At 36.8% G+C, this 23,372-nt stretch overlaps 2 protein-coding genes and 1 long non-coding RNA gene across 3 annotated transcripts; 2 read left to right on the forward strand and 1 right to left on the reverse strand.

The window, feature by feature from the left end:
* Positions 1-339: 339 nt before the first annotated feature.
* LOC111323090 (G protein-coupled receptor-associated protein LMBRD2) lies at positions 340-10,855 on the forward strand. Its single transcript, XM_022926379.2, has 14 exons — positions 340-655; positions 882-1,093; positions 2,331-2,498; positions 2,980-3,190; positions 3,588-3,662; positions 4,415-4,581; positions 4,710-4,781; positions 5,784-5,836; positions 6,031-6,212; positions 6,709-6,842; positions 7,447-7,555; positions 8,541-8,742; positions 9,076-9,119; positions 9,311-10,855. The coding sequence occupies exons 1-14, from the start codon at positions 482-484 to the stop codon at positions 9,602-9,604; spliced, it is 2,097 nt and encodes a 698-aa protein (XP_022782114.2). The 5' UTR covers positions 340-481; the 3' UTR covers positions 9,605-10,855.
* LOC111323091 (S-phase kinase-associated protein 2) lies at positions 10,603-23,292 on the reverse strand. Its single transcript, XM_088738440.1, has 13 exons — positions 21,056-23,292; positions 19,925-20,096; positions 19,450-19,558; positions 18,742-18,856; positions 18,536-18,600; positions 18,298-18,376; positions 18,090-18,151; positions 17,835-17,939; positions 17,360-17,414; positions 16,477-16,546; positions 15,488-15,539; positions 12,847-12,954; positions 10,603-11,947 (listed from the first exon to the last, which is right to left on the reverse strand). The coding sequence occupies exons 1-13, from the start codon at positions 21,305-21,307 to the stop codon at positions 11,761-11,763; spliced, it is 1,431 nt and encodes a 476-aa protein (XP_088594566.1). The 5' UTR covers positions 21,308-23,292; the 3' UTR covers positions 10,603-11,760.
* LOC148719680 (uncharacterized) lies at positions 14,766-16,749 on the forward strand. The gene is made up of 2 exons (XR_015993171.1): positions 14,766-15,255; positions 15,953-16,749. It is a non-coding gene; the product is annotated as an uncharacterized LOC148719680 (long non-coding RNA).
* Positions 23,293-23,372: the final 80 nt, after the last annotated feature.

Consider the following 23,372-nt stretch of genomic DNA (forward strand, 5'->3'; position numbering starts at 1 on the left):
TCATGTGGCGCAATATGACTTTCTCACTTTTTTATCTTTTTTTTATTCTTTCTTTCTTATCCTTTTTTTTTTTTACCTGTATGACTGTCTTGTAAAACGGGGACGTATGGTAAGTCCGATAATCATTGGGTTCTCTGCAACTTTGATTCCACATCTCAACGATATCTCGGCGACGTCAATAAAAAGGCGAAATAATAGCCATTCTTGAAATCAATGGAGAACAAGTTTGAATACGTCGTCATGGAAAAGATGAGGATAACATCTTGTTTGGATTACTAATCTGAAATCCTTTCACTCCTACCCAGGCTCTCTCTCGAGCCTGTGCAAAAAGTTGCTAATTTCCAGGCTTCCTCAAAAGACAGCTACGACCGGTCAGTTGAGGAACTTCTGCCATATCATCAAACTTTTTTCCACTTTTTCGTAGCAGATTTATTACTAAAGGATAAAAACTCAGTTCGTTTGGGAACCAAGCTAGTTTAAGATGAATGCTGCTCCGTTTACAGTAGAAATGATCTTTGTGTTCCTTCTGACCCTATGTCTTCTTCACCAGTATGGAAACTGGCGAAAGCAACATTGGCTTGTCACAACCGCAGTTTTTGTTTCTTGGTATTTCTCGTTTCTGATCGTCTTTATCCTTCCTTTAGACGTATCAGGGGTAAGTTTAAATATTTTCCTTGAATATAAAGGGCCACCTTCGTGATATAGGCTTAAAACGATGGCTCATATGATAATTCTTGTTATGAAACGCCAAATCTTGTTGATTTTATTTTAAGTGGATTTTACTTAAAATTACTCTGTTTATAATGTCAAAAACAAACGTTCTACATAAGCAGGAAGATCAGATTCTAGACTTACAATTTACCATTTTGTGCACGATTCAGACATTTTATAGGAAATGTTTGTATGAAGCCAAATCAAACATCAATAATCTGAAGGGAGATCTTGGTTCAAACCCGTCAACAAATGGCTCCATTAAGAACTCCAACAAGACGAGTCCGTCAAGTAACTGTGAGGAGCCATGGAGTTATTTACCAGAACACGTCCTTCCTGATCTTTGGCGGGTTGTATATTGGTCTTCCCAGATACTTTCATGGTGAGTTCAAGGACTAGACAACAATTAAAAAACATCGCGCATGAATGAATAATAATTGATGAGTGCAGATACTCTGGATTTGTACGTTGCAGTCGGTGACGAGACTGAGTTTGCAGTAGAGATCAGTGGATTTATTTATATGCTTTCTTAATGAAATTGTTGGGAACAAATTTCATAACTTAAGTGGGTATGCTTTGAAGTTTTTTTTTTCTGTAAGCTTTGCACCTGTACTCCAAAACACCTTTAGTTTGGATCTGTTTATTTTTACCGATTTCTTTGTGCAATTGTTTTCAATTTTGCTTCTAATTACATGGTTTTCTAAAGGATAATAACTCGATTTATTCAACCAAAATGTATCCAAGATGCAGAGAACATCAGACAATTATGCCCATTTGTCTTCTCATGTATCACTGTTTGGTTGGTGTTTTTTTCTCTATTTTATTATGTAGCTGTTGTCCATTTTGGAAAAGCCACCACATCTATCATGCCTTAGATTATCTGTAACAAGCCATTGGTTCATGCAGTAGCCTGCTTTCATTGAGATCTGAAGAATTGAGAAGATTTAAAAGTATGACATGATAGGTGTATTTGAGTTGCTTGAGGTGGGGGTCAAAGCAACTCTAGCTTCTTGAGTGCTCTCCAAACTTCTTGATTACTTCATATTTGGATGAATGCAGGCTTACATCTGAACCTAGGGTTTTACAGCATTTGCTATGCAGTAGTTGAACTCTTTGACCCCTACAAGTGACTGGTATCTAATGTCTCCTTTCTCTATCAACCCTGAATCATAAAGCAAGGTCAGGAGAATAAAGGAAATGATCACTAACTAAACAGCTCGCGATTGTTCAACAAATTCTCCTTGTCAGCACCCTAGTATGGGAAATATGAATACTGATGTTTAGATTTAGATTTAGATTTATTTAGCTTCGCTGACTGGTAGGGACACCGCAACAGCTTGCATCAATTATTGCAGGCCCGGTAAACCCACCCATCCCACCCCAGGGAGGACATCCATCACACAGTAATCTCTTGCGTGGGAAATTAACGTCTCCTGCCCCTAACCCTACAGGAGACGGGACCTCCATTTATTCGTCCCTATCCGAGAAGATGTTAGAATGCAAAGGCTTAATATATGTTTGCGCACTGAACTAGTGTGGATAATAAGAATGTGTAGCATGCAGGCAGAGTTATAGGTGACACAAACTTTAAATCTAGATATTTTTTCACTGGTGCTTAGGCTTATCCTACCCATAATGCAGTCATACTCCTACGCTGGAGATTTCACTGTACGTGGGAAAATCAAAACTGCGCTGTATGAGAATGCATTGTGGTATGGCAGTTATTTGATCATTTTTGGTATCCTTCTGGTATATGTCATCGTGAAACCTGATATTCATTTAGATGGGTGAGTATTGTCCTCTTTTTATGAATAAGTTCCTGTTCTTCTAATGTGATATTTGGGTGGCTGGCTGTTTGGGTTGGTAAAGAGAAATGTTGTAAATTATGTAAATGATTATTGTCTAGGAATAGGAAGAAACAACTATCTCAGTTGAAACATTCTCAGTTACCATCCAAGATGGCATTAAACAAGAATTTTGGATAATTGTGATGACCATCCTATCAAATACATTAGCAATTCTCACACTTCTAGTTGTTGGAGTAGTTTTGCATGCAGCTTTGTATTATATGTTATAAGGCTTTTTACCTGAACAACAGGTTTTTCATGTAGAGATATCAGATTCATCAGGATAATGGTGTAAAATAATGGAGAACATTTTCTCTGTCTGAATAGGAAATAACACAGGCCATTTAAATTAAGTCAGAGATTTTTGGGTGAAATGATCTATTTTAAATTGAGCCTGTTATTTTATTGTTTCTCAAACCAGAGCAAATCTCAAAATTCTTGGCATCACTGCATCTAACACTTGGGGGCTGCTTCTGCTTGTGTTTCTGATGGGTTATGGATTGGTTGAAGTGCCACGCACCACATGGAATACTGCCAGGCTGGAGTTCCAGATGGCTCATGCATATTTCAAGATCTCGAAGCTGAGTGTTGAGAAAGAAGAGGCTGATGAACAGTTTTCAGAAGTCGTAGAGGTAGCCAGAACTGCTTGTCAGCCTTATTAAAACCAATATCAACTTTTATGGTCTCTTAAGAACCTTCCAATTTCATTAACTCTTCAACTCCCATGAGTGACTACGACAGAATTTCTCCTCACAATATTGATACTAAATCAAACAGACAAATGATGAGAATAAAGAAAATATTCATTGGTGGGCTATCACTAGATCGAATATCGAATTCTCAGAACTAACATCAAAAGAATTATATAGCAGATAGTAAAAAGAATTACTATTGATATATTGGGAGTACTGGTAAAATGGTTAAAAGGATAGAAGAGATATTCTTTGAAATAGAAAGATGATAGTATCCAAAATTGTTGGTTGTGTTTTTTACTTTGTCATAACTGAGATTTGATTAATCTTTTTATAGGAAGTACATCGGGCATCTGAAGCCATACGTTACAGGCACCCACTTAGAAAGTACCTTGAAGTTATTATTAAGAAGGTAAATTGAACCTTACTGGCTCACACTGCTAGTCAGAGTTATAATTGAGCCTTGTTGCTTGAAAGATTGGACCACCACTTCCCACGTCATTCATGATAGTAAATAAATTATTACATTATTACATTTATCCCAGTTTAACCCTTAAACTCAGGGAAAAGATTAACATGTAGAAGTTAAGATAGAATTTGTTATCTTGATCTGATAGCAAATTCTTGTAACTCATTTACAAGGAAATGTGTAGCAGCTAAAGGGGAAAATTAATGATAAGATCAGGGGAGGTAAAGGGTTATTAATTGGCATAAAGTGAGCATTGAAGTGAGACTATTGCCACTCTCCCTGGATGGGATGCTAGTTCTTTCCCTCCCCTCACCCCCCCCCCCTGCAGTTTGCCTGTAACCACTTATAATCCCAAGAGAGTTTGAGAGTAAAATATATTTCCCAAGAACAAAACAGAGTGACCCAGCCAGGGCTGAAATCAGCACCTTACAACTTGGAATCTAGTGTGCTAACACATTTCTGAATTAACCCTTTGCCTGTAAGGGTGACTAGCATGTAATTTCTCCTTACAATATCACCTCTGAATCACACATTAAGGTCAGGAGAATAAAGAAAATGATCAAATAAAGAAGCTCTGGATTAAAAAATAAATTCTACTTGTCAGCACTATAGGAAATGTGTAGAGAACAGTATGGAGAAATATGTATGCTGATGTTAGAGTGTAAAGGTTAATTGATTGATTATTCATGGCATAGTTCCCAGAGGAGTCAGGCTTCAACAGAGGGACTGATGACTATGTTGATTATGAGGACTATCTTAAGGAGACTGGAAGTAAAATCACCGAGACACACACTGAGAAAAGCTTGGTAAAACTTCACAAGAGGGCAATAATTGTCACTCACACTTCAAGACGCACACATTGGTGAGAAGATAATTGTGGCTATTATACATTGCTCTTGTATCAATCAAATTGAGAGTTACATATTAAATTTTTGTTAAGAACATAATTATAAAGCCTGATAATGGTGTTGTCTTGTTTTCCAATTTTAGTCAGTGGAACATGCAGCTTGAAAAGGTGTTTGAGCTGGAAGATTTATCCCGGAATGCTGGTAGCAGTGATAGGTGTGTACAGCTACTGTTATTGAAAAACTTAAAGGGTCATCACCTCATTGTGAGGGGGAAGAAGGCTAAGAGAATTAGTCTGGAACAAGTGAAAGTCAGGGCATTAGTTTACTTTAAAGGGGTGTGTTTTAAGCTTTGTCTAACTCTAGTGTTCTTTTAAGTTTCGTGTGCTATTACTAGTTGTGTTCTTCCTGTCTCATGAATCCTTTCACCTGTAAGGGTGATCACCAAATTGGAATTTTCCTAGCAATGTTAATACATACTTTGAAAGACAAGGTAATGGAAAGAAAGAAAAATGTAAAATAGGGTATACTAATTTAAGAGCAAGTTGCAGATGTATATTAGACAGTGGTAAGAGTTGATACTCAGATTTGCGATGGAGTAAAAGGGCTGACTCAGTGTGATCTAAAGGGTGTGAATATGAAAATGTGGCGGCCCTGAAATGTTAAAATTGAAGTGTGAAAATTATGGTGTTGAGGTGTGATGAACTTTCTATATTGCTCCATCAATTAACAAATGGTAAACACCACAGTGTACACTATTGAGGTATGGATGCATGCAGGAGGTTGCTAAGCACGAAAGAAGCGTAAGTGTTGCTTGAGGCGATAGCCGAGAGCGACTCTAGCTTCTTGAGTGCTTTGCAAACCTCCCAAGTGCATCCATAACTCAATAGTGTACGCTGTGGTGTTTACCATTTGTTTTATAACATAACATTGATACATTGTAGCTAAAGAGTTCCCTTTTATTTAACAAATCTTACGTGACCAGAAAAAACAAGCGCGCGCGGAAAAAACAGTCTTTGCATTTGCTCACGTCAGCAGTGTACACCCATGGGCAAATGGGGGACGCTCAATTGACCAATCAGAGCGCGCGCTTTACTTTGGTTATGTTATAAAACATGTTAGTAGCATTTCACCTTTGTCTATCCCCAGTTGCAAACATGTCAATCTATTCTTTGGGATTTTTAAAAGATGTCTTAATTTACTTTTTTTTTCTTTCCAGACATTACAAATCATCTCTAAAAGGGCCCTCCACAGGAATTAGGCCAGTTCTGGGTATGTAAATGTGATCCACCCCCTTAAAGTTTGCATGAAATTAAGTTGAAAATGCCTAACAGTGACTTTTCTTATTCTTTATCCTTGAAAAAAAAAATTTAACCTTCATATCTGGTATTTAGAAACCTCAGGATTTGCAGAAAATTGAAAGATACTTTTCATGGAAGTTTTACCTATTTTACACATCATTTTAGAGTGGTATTGGCGTGTTTGGTTATGTCCATGGTTACTGCGCATCACAGCAATTCTTCTGTTCTTGTTGTCTGTGACTCTGGTGTGGTCAGAGGTGACATTCTTCAATGTCCAACCAGTTTTGTCAATATTTGCACAGATGATAGGCAGTGCTAGTAAAGGATATTATTATTTCTACGTAGAGGTGGGTTTATTTTGAAAAAAGTTGCAAATGCCAAGATGAAATGTTCTTTAATTTGTCTTTTCTTTATTTACTGTGGAATTCAGGAAAACATGAACACTGTTTCGGTTCCAATTAGTCAATTGTTTATTTATCAATCACTACAAAGTTCAGCACACAAAAGCAAACTTCAAGGCTAAAAAGTATTGTTTTATTTATTTATTTATTTATTATTTGTCTAACAATTTGCTAAAGGCAGGTAAATTTACAATAGGACAAGGTTGTCCCCTACTAGGTAATTTACCTTTCGTTATCCCTTACAAACAGACAAAATTGAAACCCAACCCACTTACAAGCCCCCTTGCTAAGAAATAATAAAATATATAATCATTAACCCTTTGACCCTTGGGTGATTAGCATTTAATTTCTCCTAACAACACCCCCCTGAATTCCAAGAAGGTTATGAGAATAAATTAATGAAATTATCGCAACTAAAGAACCTTTTTTTTTTCTGTTGCAGGTTATATCATGTATAATCATTTCATACATGTGTGTTTGTGTGTACTACACTGTATTCAGAATGAGGTTCTTCAACTATTACTACTTTGCACCAAAGCATCAGACAGATCCAAACAGCTTGCTCTTTAGTGGATTGTAAGTAAAACAAGGGGTCAGTTTATTCAAGTCACTCTTAAGAGTGATGGAAAAGAAATTTCTCCCCCAACATCAATAATTATGTATTTAAAGCAGAAAAATTGTTAACTTAAAGACAAAAGAAACAAAACAATGAAGGAGTGTTGCTTTACAGTTACTGTTAGTACCAAATTCTCAGAGTGAGCATGAAAAGAATGTATGACATGCAGGGAGTAGAATTGTTATAATTGTGAACTTGGGGGTGAAAAGGTTATCAATGCTTTGATATTCAAGTGTGTAGATGTATTATTTGATGAATACTTCCCAAGCAGTTTATTTTATTATTTACTTCTTTTTCACCTACTGAAGAGTGTATTTGAATCTTTCAGGACCAATATTTAAAAAAGGGACATCAAGTTAGAGAGTATTCAATTTTACCTTTCAATGTAATGTTAATTTATCCAGGTCCTTTGATCAAAGATAAGGACATTTTAAGTTGAGGCAAAACAGCACTTGACTAGACAAGCATTGATCAGTAAGAGTTATCATAGACTGTAAAAGACAGCATGAATTTTACTTGGATTTAGCACAAAATCTTCATACATCAGCTGTTTTTTCTTTACAGACTCCTCTGCCGGCTGACTTATGCTTTATGTCTTAACTTTCTTGCTGTTATTCATCTTGATGGCCATGTGACTAGGGAAGCAGAACCAGTGGAAACTTCCTTTACTATAGTAAGGATGACACATCTGTTATGTGTAACAACTCACCAAGTTGTGGGGTGGGGTGGGCAACTGGTTGGGCTAGGGAGGGGGGCGTCTCCAACTCTAAACTCAACTCTTCAAAGTTTTTGAATTTTAAATGAAATAAAACTGCGTACAGCAACACAATTCATGGTGAGGACTCCTTAGATTTTGAGTGTGGATCATCATAGCCAACTCTTGAGAGACTTAGATAACAGTTGTGAGGGGAAGGGTCCTGACTAAGATTTCTGTCTTTGCCCTTTTTTTCCAATGGCAAATTTGAGATGACAGGTGTAGAACATCAGGGACTCTAAGCAGTCAAGATGGCAATGCCACGGAAGATGTCAATTAAAAAATGAGTTTCTACTTTTAGTTAGAATTTCAAAAATGGCTGAATGTGTTTACCATCTCATAGGGCGCCAGACTTCAAACTCAACATAATGCATAAAAGTAGCATTGAGTTCCAAAATATGTAAATTAAAATAATTTGCCGCTGCGGTTTCACTTCGCAGACAACACAAATTTTGGTGATTTCACGTTGTTTTGAAAGGACGGCTAAGAAATGTACAAAGTTTTAAAACGCATGTGCTGGGTTATTGTTCTGCCAATTAGATCTATTGTTTTTCCACGTTCTCGTTGCCGTAGCCATCGTGGTTTCCTTAAAGTCCCTATTGTAAGGTGCATGTTCACCAAAACATACTTGTAGGGAAGGCTGAAGCAACCTTGAAAACATCAATTGAAAATCTCATCACCCAACATCAGTATGCAATTTCTCCGTAGTTTCTACACAATTTACAAGGTTCTGATAGAGAGAAATTGCTTAAAAATCCAGAGGTTCTCTGGTGATCATTTCCTTTATTCTCAAGACCTTAATGTTCGATTCAGGGGTGATATTGTAAGGAGAAGTTAGACGATCGTAACTCTTTGTGGTTTAAGGGTTAGCCCCCTGTTACATACTCTTCTCTTTGTTTTACAGTTCATGGGTCACATGGATGTGTTGTCATTAATTTCCAAAGGAGTCAACATGTACTACCCAATGTGTGTTGTGTTGGTGTGTCTGACTACATACTTTAGCCTGGGTACCAGATGTCTGAACTGTCTTGGTTTCCAAACTTTTATCATTGAAGATGATTTGTCAGCAGAGTATGTCAGTGAAGGAAAGGATATAGCACGAAGAGGTATACCTTACTTTGGTTACATCATTCTGTAATTCAAACTGTTGCAAGGTTGGGGCACTATTAGATTTCATTTTCAAACAAGTGTCTATGCCTTTAAAAGTTGAGAATTGTAGTGGTGTGTTGAAGTGAGCCTTTATTGCATTTCAATAAAATATTTAATTCTCCTCGGAAAAAACAAAGAAATAGATGGCAGTTTGTAAGGAGAATCTAAGAGAATCTTGTTCTTAGGCTTCATAGTTTACTCAGCTTGTGGTTACCACCAGAATTTAATTCTGTTCATAGGCATAGCTGCCAAGTTTGTGAACAAACCAATCAGCCTGTTTTTGTTTTCAGAGAGAAGAAAGAGAGAAATGCTGACAGAAGATGGCAGTAGAAAGGTTAGATACAGTTGTCCACCTTTTTCTTTGCAAGTCTCTTTTTGTTGGGAAATTTATGCAGGAGGAATTGCATATTAAGTTCAAACCTTTCAAGTTTAATTGTGAGGAGTCCTTAGAATTGATACGTAAGGGAAAGCGATTCTATGATCATAACAGTGATAAACTACTATCAATGTTTTTTGTTTTCCTAGGAAACTTGGTCAGAGAGAGCTGAGTCAGCAAAGAGAAAACTATCCACTCGTAAATCGGATCGCGAAGGCCGAAGACTCTCAAACAGGGACCTTGCCAATTCCAGTACAAACTTAACCGCATCGGATGGAAAGTATGCAAGGTATTCAAGGTTTGACCCTGAAAGTGATCGTGTAGAATTGCTGTCAACTGCAGACTATGATATCAACAGTTCAGAATCCAGTTATGGAGGTGCCTCAAGTTATGGAATTTCCTCCTCTAGTCGAGCACCAAAGAATATCTTTGATGATTTATAATGAAGAAGTTTTTAGACATACTCTATCTTGTCTTTGTGAACTTGAAAGTTGTGAATGAGAGTGACATTTTCCTCCCAGTTATGCAAGAGTCGACTTCCAGAAAGTAAGCATCATCAGTAGAGTCAACAAAACATTTTCCTTTTCTTGAGCTCAATTATTTCTTTAATTATTTGTGTTGATGAATTATTCTTCTGGGAAAAGTTGTTCAAAGCAAGGTAAATATATGTTCTGGGTCAGGGGTCTCACCTAAAACAATACTTATCATGTTTTGAACAGCTTAGCCTTGACTTGATTCAAATTACACTTGTGGTTCAATAATTGAAACAAGAATTAATGATAAGTTTTCAATTACTGTTGACTTAAACTCTGAAGGGAAACAAAAATTAGTTCAAGTTATAGGGGTCCGAGTGTTGAATTTCAATGTGTTTTCCATCATTTGTAATTTTTGTTTATCAAATTTGTGATGTTATAGCCTTATCACAAGGATTTAAAAGTTAAAAGATGTTAACCAATATTTTTCCAAACTTGAAAAATCATAATTCAGTTGTCTGGGGCAAATGTATTTCTGTCCCAAAGAAGTAACACTTGTGTAGCTCAACTGACCAATTTGAACAACTCCATGCAAGTTTCATTTCACTCCAATTCTTGGGGATGAGGTGCATTTTGGGTTTTGTTTTCTCTAGCCCTGGGCCTGGTTGTTTGAAATGAAGTCAGTGATAATCCCGAATTAAAAGCTTAATAACCTGTTGGTGATTTCTCATGAAATAAGGGGCTTACATTTTGAGGGATATTACCCAAGGGTACAACAAAACTGAAGGAAAAATATAAACAATCAAAACTGTTTGGTGCAAAGCTACAAAAATAAATTAAAAAAACTCTTGGCTAACCTTCAGTAAGCTTAAGTGAGTTTTGAAGAATGCAGCTCAAATTGTAAGAGCTTGGCTTTTCATACCATTTTAGGGTATTTATTTAGTAAGATAGAAATAGTTGAAAAGCAGTTTCCTAAAAAGTCATTGTAGTTTTAATTCAACATTAGATGGAAGCAAACCATTGCTAACTGGTATCCAATTTTTAAACTAGAACATGGATTACTTCTAACAACAATCAAAGGTGCGTTGATACTTGGGCTACTCTACCCTAACAAAAATTTATGGGCTAATGTATTTGTAACATGACTTATTGTATTTATTACTAAACCTTAGGAAGCATTGAACATTAAGAGACCTTGGAATAAAAATAATTGAAATGTTATCAATTGGGCAGGATTTGGATGTGTTTTGATAAGGCCTATTTCTGTGTGCACCACAACATGGGATAGTCACCATGGAAATGGTTGTGAATTGGATCACTGTCAATTCCCAGAAGTGATTCACCAGTAACTTCTCCCTATATACCCATACATTATCCAGCAAACAGGTAATGAGGATACTTAAACTTATCAGATAGAAGATGTTATCTTGATTTAACACCAAATTCTCCTGACTAATTTACAAGGAAATGTGTGGCAGCTAGAGGGAGAATTGCCAATCAGAACCTGGGAGTTAAAGGGTTATTCATAAATACACCGAAATCTGAACAGCTGATCAATGAACTCAAATTCAATCCAAAGTTTGCCAATAAAGACATACACTGTACTGATGTAAGATAAAATATAATTACTTAAAGTATTTTCCAAAAATTTAACAGTTAATTTCTTGATTGAAAAACTGTGCAAATTTTAAAAATTTGTGTCAAGTCTGACTTGCATAATATTTCAAATTCAAATTAACACAATTTTTCCTCCCTTTGAGATCAACTACATCTGAAATTGCTGGAATTAAAAAATATATTTTAAACAATTTTTGATTTTTAATTAAAATAAAAAAAATATTGTCTTGCAATTTCAGTTCCCTTTTTGATAAAACCAAAATTATAATATTCCTTGAATTGAAACTACTTTAAAAAAATGTCGAAGCCTTCAGGCCTGAAAAAGTGATATTCCTTTGAAAAGTGTACATTAAAACCAAAGGGATTGATTGCAATCATTAACCACCGTCCAAAAATTTAAAGAGGAGAAATATTTTTTTAAATTTAAAAATCAAATTCTCCATTAATAATCTCAAAAAGTGTAAGAACATCTCAAGGAGATTTGGTAACTCAATTGAAAATAATAAGCATTAATCCTTACACAGGACTTCCCATATTTTTCCTGAGTACCTGGACCCAACTGGCCTTGCAATACAGGAGAAAAATGACTTGTTCACGTTTACATTAGGAAGATCAGCTTTCAGTACTTCTACACCTTCTGTGTTCAGAAGACCAAAGAGCTGTAAAGTTTTGAGTGATTTCAACTTGGTAAATAAGCTGAAGGGAAAAGAGAAAAAGTTAGCATAATTACTGGTACATATTGAAGGTTTTTTTCGGTTTTATACCAGACTTGATAATGGAAATTGGCCACTATAAAGAGTTTCTAAAGCTGACATTTTGAGCGTTAGCCCTTTGTCAGAGCAAATGAGGAAAGGCTAATTCTCAAAACTCTTTATGGTGGCCAATTTACATTATCAACTAAGGTAATGTAACCAAATTTTCATGCAACACCCCCTACTCAGCAACACCACAGTTCCCAAAGAAACTTTCTCTCTTTATCAAGAAGACAGTTGATTGCAAGCCCTGATGGTTATTCCAGGCAGCCAGTTTTAAAATTTTTTCAGTTTCAGTATTTATATGTAGGTTGGGTTGGAAAGAGTTTACATAAAAGTGTTTGTCATAAGAAGATGCAATAACAAAATTGACAAAATGCTGCAGCCAGGGGATGGGAGAGTGGGGAATAAGCTGCCATGAACTTGCAGGGGTAGGATCTGTCAATGATAGGCAAAAAAATTGTTCTGCAACACTTATCAAAAACTAAATAAATAACAACAAAGAAATTACCAGTATTTAGCCCACTCAACATATGTTAATAGTGAATAAAGGGGGTAAGTTTCTAAAGAAACTGTGGTGCTGCGTCGGTGGGGGTAACTAGGTAATTTGATAATATCAACTACGTTGAAATTGTAAATTGGCCACCGTAAAGAGTTAAAAAGCTGACGTTTCAAGCGTTAGCCCTTTGTCAGAGCAAATGATGATGGGCTAACGCTCAAAATTTCAGCTCTTTAACTCTTTACGGTGGCCAATTTACAATTTCAACTCAGTTAATATTACCAAATTACTATATTTTAATAGTGCTTGTTCTAATTGTTACAACAATTGATTCCATTTGTTACCTGAAGGAAACTGGTGGAAGACTGTAACATCTGCTGACACCCAACCAAACCAAGTGCTTTAATTTGAGAATTGCTTCTAGAGATTGAGTTGTTAACAGCACTCCATCACTGAAAAGATAAATTATCAGACTATTAAGTTACGAAATATTTAATAATCATTCTAACAAGTAATGAAAATTTGACCTTTCCATCAGACTTACCAAATTATAATTTGGGTATATTCCTTATGCTTGGATTCAATTTTTATTTCTTAAAGTTGCTTCTGAATTAGCATTAGTAAGATGATCAATATGGCAGGAGTTGAAAAATTATCCTTACAATCTTATGCCCAAATGAGAAAGCTCTTGTCTCAAGAATCTGGGGTGGCCAACTCTCAGAAGCCTTGATAAGCTTAGTTACATTATCAACCCAAAGTTATACAAACTTAGTTGTCTTAGTCACCCAGGCTTTGCTTTACCCTTTACATCCTTACGTCAGTTTCCACATTCTCCATACCCTACTCTGTCAAGGCTCATCCTCGGAGACCCAGGGGCTGACTCGATTTCAAGTTAGGGCATGAAGAGCCCCTGGGGACATTGTCTTACAAGACAAGTTCCAAACGGTCGCAGTCGTTCTGCCATCTGATTGGTGCCAGAAAATCTTTGTATTTTTCTGCCCAATCAAAGTGAAGTGTTCTTTAGAGTCATTTCGTGTGTTTTAACACGGACATTTACTACTAGCTCAGCTGCTCGCTATGTTTGTTTGGACCGTGCGACGGAGATTTGCTTGAGGCGAAAAGTTTCAGTCTCGGCACACAATGTAACAGAAATCGATCAGATTGTCAGCGAAAATCTCACCGGAAATTATACTGAATACTTTCGCAGGTATCACTAGAGAACGTGTTTTAAAGTTTGCGAGGTTTGTATACAACACGATGGTTGCAGTCATTGATAAGTCGCTTTAAACGTCTAGATTTTTTGCATAATTTGCTGTGACTGAAACTTTGCCAATCCTGTCAAGTTATTTCGTCGCACGGGCCACGCAGGTATGTCGAGCAACTGGCGCTTTCGCCTCCGTAACTTTCTGCTTTCTGTGCGCGCCAAGATCTAATCTTAGTAGTAAAGTCGTTCACAATACGGCCAAGGTTGCAGAGAACGTTAAGTTCGTGGACCACATCCAGCAAGTGAAGAGAAAGCTTAGCTGTGTTTCCGGTTAGCTAATTTAAATCTGAACAAAAACTTATTAGCGAGAACATCGTGGGAAGGAGAGGTGTTTTCGGGCAGTTACCGAAGGGGTTTGGAAAGAGTTCAATCTTTCAACTGCTGTCTAGAGTGTTGAAATTCTTGAGCTAAGAAGGCCACGGATTCTCTTCTAGTCCCTTGGACATTGTCATTTCACCTCTTCTGTCGTTTGTTGAAGACCAAGTTAAATACCTTTGATCATTGGAAATCGGTGGGAAAAACAAAACCAAAGACCAAGAAATATTGGATGGGAAGGGCGGGTTTGCTTTATTGCAATTGTCAGCTTAGAAGTACAGGTTCATCTACCCACATCTAAAAAGCAAAAGTTTCCACGCTTAGCTTTTCTTTTTTTTTCAAGCGAAGATGAGATTAGATTTTGGCACGTACAGGAAGTTGCGCAAGTACCAGTTGCTCGACATACCTGCGTGGCCCGTGCGACGAAATAACTTCACGGGATTGGCAAAGTTTCAGTCACAGCAAATTATGCAAAAAATTTAGAAAGATTTAAGCTTAAATCACGTTTAACGTTTAAAGCGACATATCAATGACTGCAACCATCGTGTTGTATACAAACCTCGCAAACTTTAAAACACGTTCTCAAGTGATACCTACGAAAGTATTCAGTATAATTTCCGGTAAGACTTTCGCTGACAATCTGATCGATTTCTGTTACATTGTGTGCCGAGACTGAAACTTTTCGCCTCAAGCAAATCTCCGTCGCACGGTCCAAACAAACATAGCGAGCAGCTGAGCTAGTAGTATATGTCCGTGTTAAAACACACGAAAGGACTCTAAAGAACACTTCACTCTGATTGGGCAGAAAAATACAAAGATTTTCTGGCACCAATCAGATGGCAGAACGAATGCGACCGTTTGGAACTTGTCTTGTAAGACAATGTCCCCAGGGGCTCTTCACGCCCTAACTTGAAATCGACCCACAGCCCCTGGGTCTCGAGGATGGTCAAGGCTGTGCTCTAAGGAAAATTGAATAGAGCCTAGTGCTTTGAAACTGTGAAATCCAGGGTGCCCAGCATATGCTTTGTATGAAAAAAACTAAAATTCCTGAGTCGCCCAAGAGCAAAAGAAAGGCTCCAGGGGCCACCAGGCACTGCTAGACGACCACAGCCTTGTCTGTACATTTCCTTTGGTACTGACAAAGAGAATTTGTTTGACAATCAAAACTTCCAAGGTTGGTGATCATTCTCTTTATTCTCATGATCTTAAATAATAATTCAGAATTATTACTGTAAGGGGAAATTAGATGCTGGTCACTCTCAGGATTCAAAGCGTTAAGCAAAGCCAGAAATAAGCCAAAGGAATACACAACTTCTAAATCCCGTTAAACCAGTAACAAAATACAACATGATATCTTCAACTTTATTTTTTTTATGTAAGTGATCATTACATCCAGGCATTCTTACCTCATATCCAAGTGAGTTAATTGAGGACATGATTTAACAAGCTGTTTGATACCTATCGACACAAGAGATGAGAGTGGTGTTAGGAATACAGAAACTTTAACCCTCTAACTCCCAGAAGTGATTAACAAGTAACTTCTCCCTATGATATCCATACATTATCCAGCAAACAGGTAATGAGAATATTCAAACTAATCAGGAAGAAGTTGCTACCTTGATCTAGCACCAAATTCTTGTAACTAATTTACAAGGAAACATGTAGCAGCTAGAGGGGAGAATTTACAATCAGATCTTGGGAGTTCAAGGGTTATTTACATACTTGTTCAAAGACGCTTTTTAATCTACGATTTTTTATAATTTAATTGCTACGTTAATTAGTCTAAAATTTTGTAAAGCGCTACGGAGAACTAGTCAAGCTTAGCGCTATATAAATGCTTTATTATTATTATCATTATTATCATTATTAAGGAAACCCATGAAGAAATGTTGGCGGTCAAGACCTCTTTGTTCCAGTCTTTGAGATGCGAAAGAATGATGAGAAATGCTTGTTTTACAACTACTAACCCTTAAGGCTGTAATACACCTGCATACACATGGATACACAACCACACACAAGGATACACATACATACACAGGCATACACATGCTTACACAGGCATACACATGGCTTGCATACACATGCATACACAGGCATACACATGCATTTTGTAGGGTTCTGACTCGTGATCTATTGGAGGACAGACACATGGATGACATCACCATAAACATTTACTTTGTTGTCATACAGAACAAATAGATTCTATGTTGCCATAGGTCTGTACAGTAATAGAAGTCATCAAAATTTGACAAGAACAGAAGTGAAAAAATTAGCTGTGCCTTGTGTGGCACTTTGCTGTTCTTACCACATTCTGATGTCTATGATCTATTACTGAACAAATGCATGGTAACATTGAATCTATTTATCAATTAGTGTACAATAAGTCATCGCATACAGTCATCAGTTAGAGTTTCTCTACATCCACTGAGGTTGAGTTGTTGCAGCTGCGGTAGATTCTTTATAAGCTGTTAAAATGATAAATTGAAACACACTGTGACACCTGGAAAACCATAAACCCACTATACCCTGACATCAGTATTCATATTCTCCATACTGTTATTTATTCTTTCCCTATGGTGCTGACTAGGAGAATTTGTTTAACAATCAGGAGCTTCTTGAATTAGTGATCATTCCTGTTGCTACTAAATTAAATGCTGTTTGTGTTTTAGTTTTCTTATGTCTGATTGGTTTATTGCTAGGAAAACAAAACATCAAAGATATTTCTGGTGTCTATCATTTTCTAGGTTTTTAGGAAATGTTATCTGATATGATGAATATATGAAGTTCATATATTTTGAACTGCGGTTATAGATAACTCAATGGCCTGCTCAACTTAATGGCCTGCTCCCAGTTGGCTTGTTAGCTCAATTGGTAGAGCACTGCACTAGTATTGCAGAGGTCAGTGGTTCGAATCCCATACAGGCCTGATTTTTTTCAGGTCTGATTTTCACTATTGCATAAATAGCGCTCTCTATCGTGCATCATACGAAATGTTATCTATTAGTTATGTTAAGTAATTTTGTAGAATGTTTCCAAGTTAATGTTGTTCCATGAAAAGTCCATTCATACCTTTTATACTAGACTAATTCAACACTTTAAATAATAATAATAATAATAATTATAGTAATTAAATGCACATATCATTTTTGACAGAAAATGCCTTACATGTAGAAAATAACTTCTTAAAATTTTTACTCTAAGCAAGTCTGTTAAGATCTATCTCTTAAAAACAAGATACCTATGTCGATAAAATGAGATCTGGATATAGGATCATCTACCTGCATAATTGTTGCCTTTGTGAGGTTTATCCATGCTAAATTTAACTGCTTGAGTCTAAAATAAAAAAGTGAAATAATTAACATAATATATGTACATTTATTATATTAAAATGAGAGTTATCCATCACATGGCATGATTTGAAAAAAAAAAAAAAAAAAAAAAAAAGAATTATTGTCATGAGCTAAATTTTAAATGCATTTTGCAGGATAGATGTATAGATGATGTCGCCATCAAAAACACTTTAAAGCAAATAGATAATTAAAAAAAAAACTACTGTGGGTCTACCATAATGGATCACAGAAGACCGCAAAATGTGGTAAGAACATGTCCCACTTTTTGTCATCTCTGGACTGTTACTGAATGGACCCATGGCAACATACGTGTAGAATCTACTTGACTTCAATGTTAAAGACAATGTAATATTTTAAAAGCTTTTCTCCTGATTACAATTATATTATTTGAGTGTACATGTACCTGCAGTTTTTTCCACCTTTAACCAAGGAGCAAATTCCTGTGATTGTTACACCAGTACACATGGCAAGATTTAAAACTTCAAGATTACGAAGTTCACTGATGGCTCTAAAATCAAAAGAGAAGACACTACTCATTAAAAGAAAGGGTGCATAAAGGAATAAATAGTCTGCAGAGGTAAATTACAGTCGAGTATTTAATATAATATTAATTTTTATTGCATAATTTACTACAAATGTCAATTTATGTTGTTCTTACCTTAAAATGGATGTAGAAACCTTGCAGGATTCCAAACTGACATGGGTCAGCTTTTGTGATTGCTGAAAATAAAAAAAACAAAACAAAACAAAACAAAGAATTACAAACGCAAAAATTATTTGTAGGAAAACAGATTTTCAATGTTTTGTGCCTGAAAACTTGAAAATTTGGAAATGGTCTTTTGATCTCTATTAAGTTCAATACATACCATGAGAAGGCAGAGGAGAGTGTCCTCTTGAAAACTGCAGGAAGTGGCATCTAATAATCTCAGGTTGAATAATGACTTACTAAAAATGACAAAGAAGAAAGAAAATGAAAGAAAAAATGGTTTATGTTAGCTATTCATAATGGGTGCTTTGAAATAAATAAACCCAAACTGACTTTTGATGCAACATAAACTTTCTGAAAATGCTGGCCATACAAGGGTGGTACTGGAGAAAACTAACTTTGGTGACAGAGGAACTACATCAGGGAAGAATGGAGCATTGTCATCACATAAAGGTGAAGCAACCTGGAAAAATAACATTAAAAATGTTATCACTGGGAAACAATCTAAAACAGCATGTCCATACATGTATAATGAAACTAATAGACTGCATTAAATGGAATTGTAGAAAAATCATGGAAATGAACACACATATGTAGCAGTTACCTTTGCATGGGCTATGCGCAACACACTGGTTCTGCGTTTCAAAACTTTTCCTAACAAACCAGGTAGGAGGTTTGACTTGGTCATGTCTACGCGATGCCACAGACTTTCATCATACCTGGAAGAGAGTTTATTTAACCAATGAGACCTGATAAAAATAAAAAGAGATGCATTGTGTGCTGATCAATTTGAAGCTTCGACATCCCCTCACCCCAGGCAACCCACTGGCATTTGACTGTTGTCTGTAACTGGGGGTGCAGAATTTTAATCCTGCCAGGTTGGGGTGGGGAATTTGAACTGGAAGTGTAAAGTCTCTTCAGCAGAATACAAGTGTTAAACCTTGAAAAAAATGGGGGTATCTTAGGTAAACAGTTTGCTATAGCAAGCAAATGGCTCAGAAGAAAAATTCTATAAAGTCTAAAGGTTATAAGGCTTGGTCAATGTGTAGAAAGTCTTCGTTGCTGATTTAACCTATTACCAAAAATCTGAAAAAAAAAAATGAGAAAGGAAGGTGGGGCAGGAATTTGAATAAATTAATCTTCAACAGTTCAAATGCCCAAGGAGTTGCCCGGGGAAGGAGATATTGAAGCTTTGCATTGATTGATACATTGATGAAAATAATTGCCTGTGCTGCCTGTGTGTAAACTGGTGTTAACTTAAGCACCATAGACAATCATTAAAAACAAAAAAAAACCACTGACTGTTACTTACACTAATCTCTGCCAGTGTTTGCAAACTCTTGCACATCTTACTATTGCCTTCTTTGGCAAGAATCCAAAAATTGACAAAATTATTTCATCAGAAAACATCATCCAATAATCTGAAATACAAATACATTGACATAATGTGAGGATGAAACTGAATACTAATGTTTTAACATAAAGGTTTAAAAGAGTTTAAACCCTTGCCTCCCAAGATCTCATTAGTAATTCTCCTTACTGTCTGCCATACAATTTTTATGATGTTAGCTTAGAGAATTTGGTATTGGATCAACTAATTATCCCCTTGATATTGTTCTTTATTCTTATCACTTGTCTACTTGATATTGTATTGATGTTGTAGGGAGAAATTATGACTTGGTCTCTCATGGAAGGTATAGAGCTAACCAACAAGGAAGAATTTCTCATTTTCCTTCATTTGAGAGACTTTTCATTGATGTATTTTTCCAGAGTAAATTATGCCTTACTAGGAGTGGGTTTTTCCCTCACAACAGTTCTTTTTCTGTTGTGAACACAGTCTGTGCATTCTATTGATTTCGGTCCACTTTTCCAGGCTTTACACTTGGTGAATGATGAGCCACTTGCCACTAAACATGAAGTTTTTCCCCAATGACTAACAACAAACTTTTGACTGGGAGCCTGGAAAACAAGGCAAAAGAAGTGAAGTTGTACCTTAACCCTTTCAATCCCAGGACCTCATTAGTAATTCTCCTTATAGTCTGCCATACAATTTCTGTAATGAGAGTTTGAAGAATTTGGTATTGGATCAACTATCAATCCCCTAATTGATATTTCTTTTTATTACATGACTCGGGCAGTCAGAGGGCCAATAACTAAAATCAACCAATCAAAATGTTCTATTGCCAGTCAATATTCTGTAAGTATCGGACTGGGCAATGTCCCGAATGACACTGCACTTGTGTCCCTTTGAACTTCAGTCATATAATAAATCTCTTATTAACCAAGCTTGCTCAGGACCGTACTGGAAGAATATTGGCCCTTGGTCTTTTTGTACGGACCGAGTGCAGCTCAGTCCGTACTGTCAAGACCTCGGGCCGATATTTTCCCAGTACGGCCCTCACACTTGGTTAATAAGATATATTTATTCTTATCAAATATCAACCAAAGGATATTGTTTGATTTAACATCAAATTCTCAGTATGAAAATTACAAGAAGTGCATCTTAGGCAATGCAGAGAATTACTTTTTTGATCTAGAAAATAAAGGAACCAAGTTTTATGCCATCAAAACCAGGTCAAATTTAACTGGCTTGAAGTTTAGCCAACACACAGATTATTGCAGAAACAAAGAAGTTTTGACCTAAAACTTGTGTCCAGCCAACTTGTGTCCAGACTCTGTTGCTCTTGGGCGAAGAATCAGATTGTTCAATTAAACATTATAAGTCACTGAACAAAGCATGGTCGGCCCTGACCGACGGAGGCCTACTATACTATGCACAACTGGGGGGCCATATACACAAACGTGGCGGGAAAGTTTGAATTATACTCACAGACAAATTTATTATAATACATTAATATACTAGTTTTAACACAACACTTAATCCTCGACAGAAATTCATTCACAAAATCCCTATTCACCTGAAGAATGGAATGCCGATTTAGCGGATTCACCCTCATTATTTCTTGACTCAGTTCTCGTTCATCAGCGGCGGGCCATTTTAGCTCTGAAACGCCAAGTTCTTTGTATATTGGGTCAACCTTCGATCGACTGAACGAACAGGTTATTTTTAAAGTTTCTGGCTCGACCACATCCTTCTTTGGACGTTTCTGTGACCCTCGTTTGGTTCTTGCTGCATTTCTTTTCCGATCTTTCGTTCGCACAGCAGCCATTGCACTGCACCAAATCGAAGACAAATTTCCCGCTGAAAACAAGCAAGCGTTCGCCAAATCGAGGCACCATCATCGCCGTATCGAGGCAGGGGCAGAGGAAAGTTATTTTTGGACAATGGAATTAGGGAAACGGAAACATGGTGTCTTGTTTATAAAGTGTTTCGTAGGAGAAAGTTGGGCGGCAACATGCTCTTCTATGAAATTCAAACCATGCTCTGAGACCACTTCTGATCACATAAGCTAAGTGATTTGAAGATTTGGGCTGTGCTATAGCGCGTTGGCGCAAACTTAACTGATCACGTTGAAAGAACATTCAAACAGTATTCTAATTATACGAAACATGGACGTTCAGAATGTCCCATCTTCAAGTTCCCGTTAAAACCAAGCTTTTGGGAAGCATTAAGGCTCAATTTTTCTGGGTCTGCCCTTCACAGAGTACAAACATGTTCTATGGTAAATGTAGTAGTAAAATTTGGACGTTTAACTGGTATGGTGTTCGCTTAGAACACGATGCTTTCCTTGTGAACTATGAAAGACCAGCGAGAAGTTAATTGAACTAATTCATCTGCAGAGTGCTATGTTGAATCGCCCCTTCTACTTCAAAAAATTACTAATTATAAACCGGATTTATAATTTATATTCTACATTCTCTAGTGTTTCTATTTTCTTTTGTTTAGTGATGCAGTTATATATACGAATTTCAAGCGGCTGTCTTTTTCTGGAAATGTTATTGATTTATGTTTACGCTTTATTTGTAATCTATCAGTATTGCTGTACCTCTAATTCCCGCCCGCCTCGACTAGCTCCTGCTATTTGCGGAAGTGAACGGTCTTCATGAACATGAAAGTTTGCTTCACAACCGATTAATGTTGATATCTTGTAAAACGTGTAGATTAGATTAATAATAATAATTAAGTAGATGTCAGTACAACTTATGAAGTTTAAAGGTCTAATAAAGGTTTGGATACAAGATACATTAATCCTTAACATCCCAAGAGTGACTAGCCACTAATTTCTCAGATACAATGAAATATATGAAGTTCATATATTTTGCACTGCGGTATTAGATACATATGATACACGATCCTCGCAGTAGATAGCGCTATTTAATCAATAGCGAAAATCAGACCTGAAAAAAATCAGGCCTGTACGGGATTCGAACCACTGACCTCTGCGATACTAGTGCAGCGCTCTACCAATTGAGCTAACAAGCCAACTGGGAGCAGGCAGTTGAGTTGATTCGTAACAAACCCGTGAAAGTGATAAATCAGATACAATGAAATATATGAAGTTCATATATTTTGAACTGCAGTATTAGATACATATGATACACTATCCTAGCAGTAGATAGCGCTATTTAATCAATAGCGAAAATCAGACCTGAAAAAAATCAGGCCTGTACGGGATTCGAACCACTGACCTCTGCGATACTAGTGCAGCGCTCTACCAATTGAGCTAACAAGCCAACTGGGAGCAGGCAGTTGAGTTGATTCGTAATAAACCCGTGCAAGTGATAAATCAGATACAATGAAATATATGAAGTTCATATATTTTGAACTGCGGTATTAGATACATATGATACACGATCCTAGCAGTAGATAGCGCTATTTATGCAATAGCGAAAATCAGACCTGAAAAAAATCAGGCCTGTACGGGATTCGAACCACTGACCTCTGCGATACTTGTGCAGCGCTCTACCAATTGAGCTAACAAGCCAACTGGGAGCAGGCAGTTGAGTTGCTTCGTAATAAACCCGTGAAAGTGTACAGGCCTGATTTTCGCTATTGCTTAAATAGCGCTATCTACTGCGAGGATCGTGTATCATATGTATCTAGTACCGCAGTTCAAAATATATGAACTTCATATATTTCATTGTATCTGATTTATCGCCTTCACGGGTTTATTACGAATCAACTCAACTGCCTGCTCCCAGTTGGCTTGTTAGCTCAATTGGTAGAGCGCTACACTAGTATCGCAGAGGTCAGTGGTTCGAATCCCGTACAGGCCCGATTTTTTTCAGGTCTGATTTTCGCTATTGATTAAATAGCGCTATCTACTGCGAGGA

This window comes from Stylophora pistillata, chromosome 11 (assembly GCF_964205215.1).
Source record: "Stylophora pistillata chromosome 11, jaStyPist1.2, whole genome shotgun sequence".
In the NCBI taxonomy this organism is placed as follows: Eukaryota; Metazoa; Cnidaria; class Anthozoa; order Scleractinia; family Pocilloporidae; genus Stylophora; species Stylophora pistillata.

Coding starts and splice junctions, on each gene's coding strand:
- LOC111323090 (XM_022926379.2), top strand. CDS start 482: ATGAATGCTGCTCCGTTTACAGTAGAAATGATCTTTGTGTTCCTTCTG. Junction 2,499..2,979: donor CCTGATATTCATTTAGATGG/GTGAGTATTGTC, acceptor TTCTCAAACCAG/AGCAAATCTCAAAATTCTTG. Junction 7,556..8,540: donor TGGAAACTTCCTTTACTATA/GTAAGGATGACA, acceptor TTTGTTTTACAG/TTCATGGGTCACATGGATGT.
- LOC111323091 (XM_088738440.1), bottom strand. CDS start 21,307: ATGGCTGCTGTGCGAACGAAAGATCGGAAAAGAAATGCAGCAAGAACC. Junction 18,152..18,297: donor CTCTCCTCTGCCTTCTCATG/GTATGTATTGAA, acceptor TTTTATTTTCAG/CAATCACAAAAGCTGACCCA. Junction 15,540..16,476: donor AGAAACTCTAACTGATGACT/GTATGCGATGAC, acceptor TTGTGTCGATAG/GTATCAAACAGCTTGTTAAA.